Source organism: Carlito syrichta, unplaced genomic scaffold (assembly GCF_000164805.1).
Source record: "Carlito syrichta isolate Samal-C Ts95f unplaced genomic scaffold, Tarsius_syrichta-2.0.1 Scaffold96974, whole genome shotgun sequence".
Classification (NCBI taxonomy): Eukaryota; Metazoa; Chordata; class Mammalia; order Primates; family Tarsiidae; genus Carlito; species Carlito syrichta.
This window is the reverse complement of record NW_007041070.1, coordinates 10,693-14,460: the sequence shown is the minus strand read 5'-3', so window position 1 is coordinate 14,460 and position 3,768 is coordinate 10,693. Positions and strand designations below refer to the sequence as shown.

Below are 3,768 nucleotides of genomic sequence, written 5' to 3'. Positions count from 1 at the left end.
AAGTGAAAAAGGTAGGTAAGTTGAGAGTACTTATAATAAATAAGTTAAGGAGTAATTAGAAGGATTGACCAGAGAGTCTAAGCTCCAGAAAGCGAAAGAACATGAAGATATGAGAGAGGTGAGAGACAGCAATGAATTTGCAGACCCCTTTCTGAAGAAAGAGCTGAGAGGAGAGAGTATAGAAGTATAATCTATGTGGATTCACCAAGAATTATAAGTACTGAAGAGTGTGAGAGTGAACCAGGAACAAAAACCTTCCAGGAATAAAGAGTGAAGCGGAGGAAGGGGAAGACAGTCATGGGCAAGGGGACAGGGAGAGCAGATGACATAAGAGCCAAAGTTGTATTCAAAACTGAGGATGATTTCAACAAATCTATCTCATCTCTGACAGAAAAGAGTGAGTTGTTTTACAAATTCTGACACAGAATCACCAAGGTTAAGCAGTTAGCTTAAGGTCACTCTATCAGAGAATGAAATTCTAAACCAGGTAAAATTTAAGAGTGGAAATAATAATGAGAGGGAATTATGCTGCCTCTGGCCTTCACACACTGCCAGAGACACACTACCCTAAAGGGACTTTGCCTCCAGAATTTTTTTCTCCGAACCACCCTGGGGGACACCTCTCTGGACACCTCCATGCAAAGTACTAATGATGGGAGGGAGACATAGATTCCCTAGGGTTCTATCTTCCCTTCTAAATAACAGGGAAAGTTGATTCCTCTATTTCTTCTCCAGTAAGAGGACTCCTCCTTCTGTCTAACTACTATGCCCTTTCGATCCAGGAGGAAATTTTTTCTACCACCACCTAATGTTGATTTGCTACTACCACAAGGCCCAGGTTCTAACCTTGTCTGTACCCCATTACAGGGCTCTCCGGAAAAAGATATCACCACCTCTGCCTAGATCTCAAAGTTTCACAGGCTTTGGTAGCTTCTTATCTAGACATTCTATTTATTCCTCTGCTGACAAGCAAGATGACACCTACTCCCTATCTTCTTGAGGTACCTGGCTCTTATCCCAGACACCCACTCCAGAAATCCACACAGTCACGCAATTGGATCTTTTGTTAAATCCTCTCAACTGTCATTTCAAACCCAGAGAATTCAGAGCAGGAGCAAGAGACCAATTTATCACCTGAAAACTCAAGGTCTAAATATGTATTAGTGTCAAGAGATTTGATATGAAGGTAAGTTGATTATTACAGTGCCCTAAAAAAAGATAGTTTTACAGCCAAGGGGCACATTTAGAATACCAAATGAGGTTTGGGGACATATTACACAATATATTTTACAACAGATTTTCCTTCTGGATATGTGAGGGGGATGATGGGGTATATGTGTCTACGGATTTGGGTATTTGTGCATACATGCAAGAAGCATGCTATATGTCCAGTTTTATTAGTATACCTGTTTTCTTGGTGTGGCATATTTGAAGAGGAATGATTTAGGGCTTGCCTGGCTGAACTGATGTGTGGCTACATAATCACAGTACTAAAGAATTTGACTTTCATAATTCAGCATTGCCAGCCACCATTGGTCCATAATTCTGAATGCCACTTCTACTTTATTCACCTCCAATATGACCCTTGAGAATGATATTGGACCAAATCTCTTAGCGGTTATAAAACCATATTGTTGATGCAATGGATAAGAGTTACATAGAAATCTAGGTATCATCATGTAGATAACATTTTAAATATCATATTCACTGTTCTCAGTTTAAAAATCATAATTCCCTATGTTTTGTTTTTCCAGGAAAAAACTTTGAGAATAATGCTCTCTTTGTCCCGTGTGAGAAAATTCAATAGTAAAGCCAGGAAGATAGCACAGGAAACCTAGAATATCATGTAGTTTAAACTCTTGAATTGACCTGTGAAAAAATTGAGACAGAGAGAAATGAAGGGACTTTACCATATGATATAACCAGCTAAAGGGAGCTATGCTAGGTAGAACCAAGTTCTTCTGAAATCTGGTCTACCAGGAAGTGTTCTTTCTTCTACTTGGCTGACTCCTTATTTAAAAGCTATTATATGGCCGGGCGCAGTGGCTCAAACCTATCATCCCAGCACTTTGGGAGGCCGAGGTAAGAGGATTGCCTGAGCCTGCAGGTTCGAGACCAGCCTGGTCAACATGATGAGACCTTGTCTCTACAATAAATTTTTTTTAAAAATTAGATGGGCGTGGTATTGCGCACCTGTAGTTCCAGCTACTTGGAAGGCTGAGGTGGAAGGATTTCCTGAGCTCAGCAGGTCAAGGCTGCAGTGGCCAGGAGCGTGCCACCTTCACTCCAGCCTGGGCGAAAGAGTGAGACTCCAACTCAAAAAAAAAAAAAAAAGCTAGTATGCATGTACTGATCTGTAGTGATCATGATCATCATACTAGATCTTACAGCAAGAGGGACATGAACATTGGAAGCAGTCTCTACAACAGATTATAAATCAGTCGTCAGTATTATAATGGCTTGTATCAGAAAGTAAACTGAGGAACAATAAGATTTTTAAGGAGTTTATTTGCGCAGTGATTCGTAATTGGGCAGCTCCAAACCAGAAGTGAGTAGGGAGCTCTGTCGAGGGAACACAAGGGGAAGGCTTTTATAGGACAAACGCAAGAGTAAAGAAAAGAAAATATTGGATTGGTGACAGTTATACCATTGCTTTATTTGCTCTAACCCATTGGAAAGTTCCCAGTTATATCACTATGTGTTTGTTGGCTGCTTCTGATGGGCTGACTTTAAATATTTTGCTTGTTTAATGTAGGTATTTACAAGAAATAGAACAAATTAAGTTTCATTTATGTTTGCAAACTAAGTAAGGCTAAGATCACTTATGAGGCCCAGCTGGCTTTGTCTGTGCAGGGATTCTTCTGACCTGGTCTCCATTTTATTTTAACAGTTGCACTAATACAAGCAAAGAACCTGAAACAAGGGAGATGATAATTCTGATCTACCAAGTGTTGGCTAGGCCAAGCTTGAAGTTTGGCCTTTATTTTTAGGTACTACATATTTTCAAAAAAAAAAAGTTGGGGAAGGAGTCTTAAGAGTGAAATCTGTCTAAAATATCTGGAGGGCTGATATGGGGGAGGAAGACAACATTTCTTCTTTGGCACCTAGGCGTTCAACCAGAACCGGGAGGCAAACCAGAGTACAGATTTGAATATCTGACCGGCCTGAGCACAAGTCCCACACAGCCACTGACTAGCTATGACCTTAACACAGCTTAATTAGCCTTTATGAGCCTCTGTTTGTTCACCTATAAAACGGAGGTTCTATCTCCCTGATAGGATCTTGTAAACATATAAACCAAGGATACTAGCATATGACTATGTTCCTAAACTAAGTGTTCTGAAATAAGGCTTGTGCTTCTACTTCCCCCAACCCATCCCCGCATTCCTGGCTTTCCTTTGCTTGTAAGGGACAGCATCACTCAAATTATTTATGTGGTTTTTCTAAACATTCTGGGAGTTTTCCTCTTTTAGGCCAACCAAAGCACCGAGGACCGCTTCCTCCTGCTGGGTTTCTCCGACGGGCCCTCCCTGCGGCCGGTCCTCTTCGCCTTGGTCCTCCTCTGCTACCTCCTGACCTTGAGCGGCAACTCGGCGCTTGTGCTGCTGGCGGTGCGCGACCCGCGCCTGCACACGCCCGTGTACTATTTTCTCTGCCACCTGGCCCTGGTGGACGCGGGCTTCACCACCAGCGTGGTGCCGCCGCTGCTGGCCACCCTGCGCGGCCCGGAGCTCTGGCTGCCGCGGGACGGCTGCATGGCCCAGCTGT

The 3,768-nt window shown here is 42.6% G+C and overlaps 1 protein-coding gene across 1 annotated transcript in view; it reads left to right on the top strand.

The window, feature by feature from the left end:
• Positions 1 to 1,180: 1,180 nt before the first annotated feature.
• Positions 1,181 to 3,768, top strand: part of LOC103264970 (putative olfactory receptor 2I1) — a 3,281-nt gene continuing 693 nt past the window's right edge. Inside the window, exons 1-2 of the mRNA XM_008062668.2 lie at positions 1,181 to 1,186; positions 3,474 to 3,767. Of these exons, the coding sequence (XP_008060859.1) occupies positions 1,181 to 1,186; positions 3,474 to 3,767 (300 nt within the window). The remainder of the gene's footprint in view (positions 1,187 to 3,473; position 3,768) is intronic.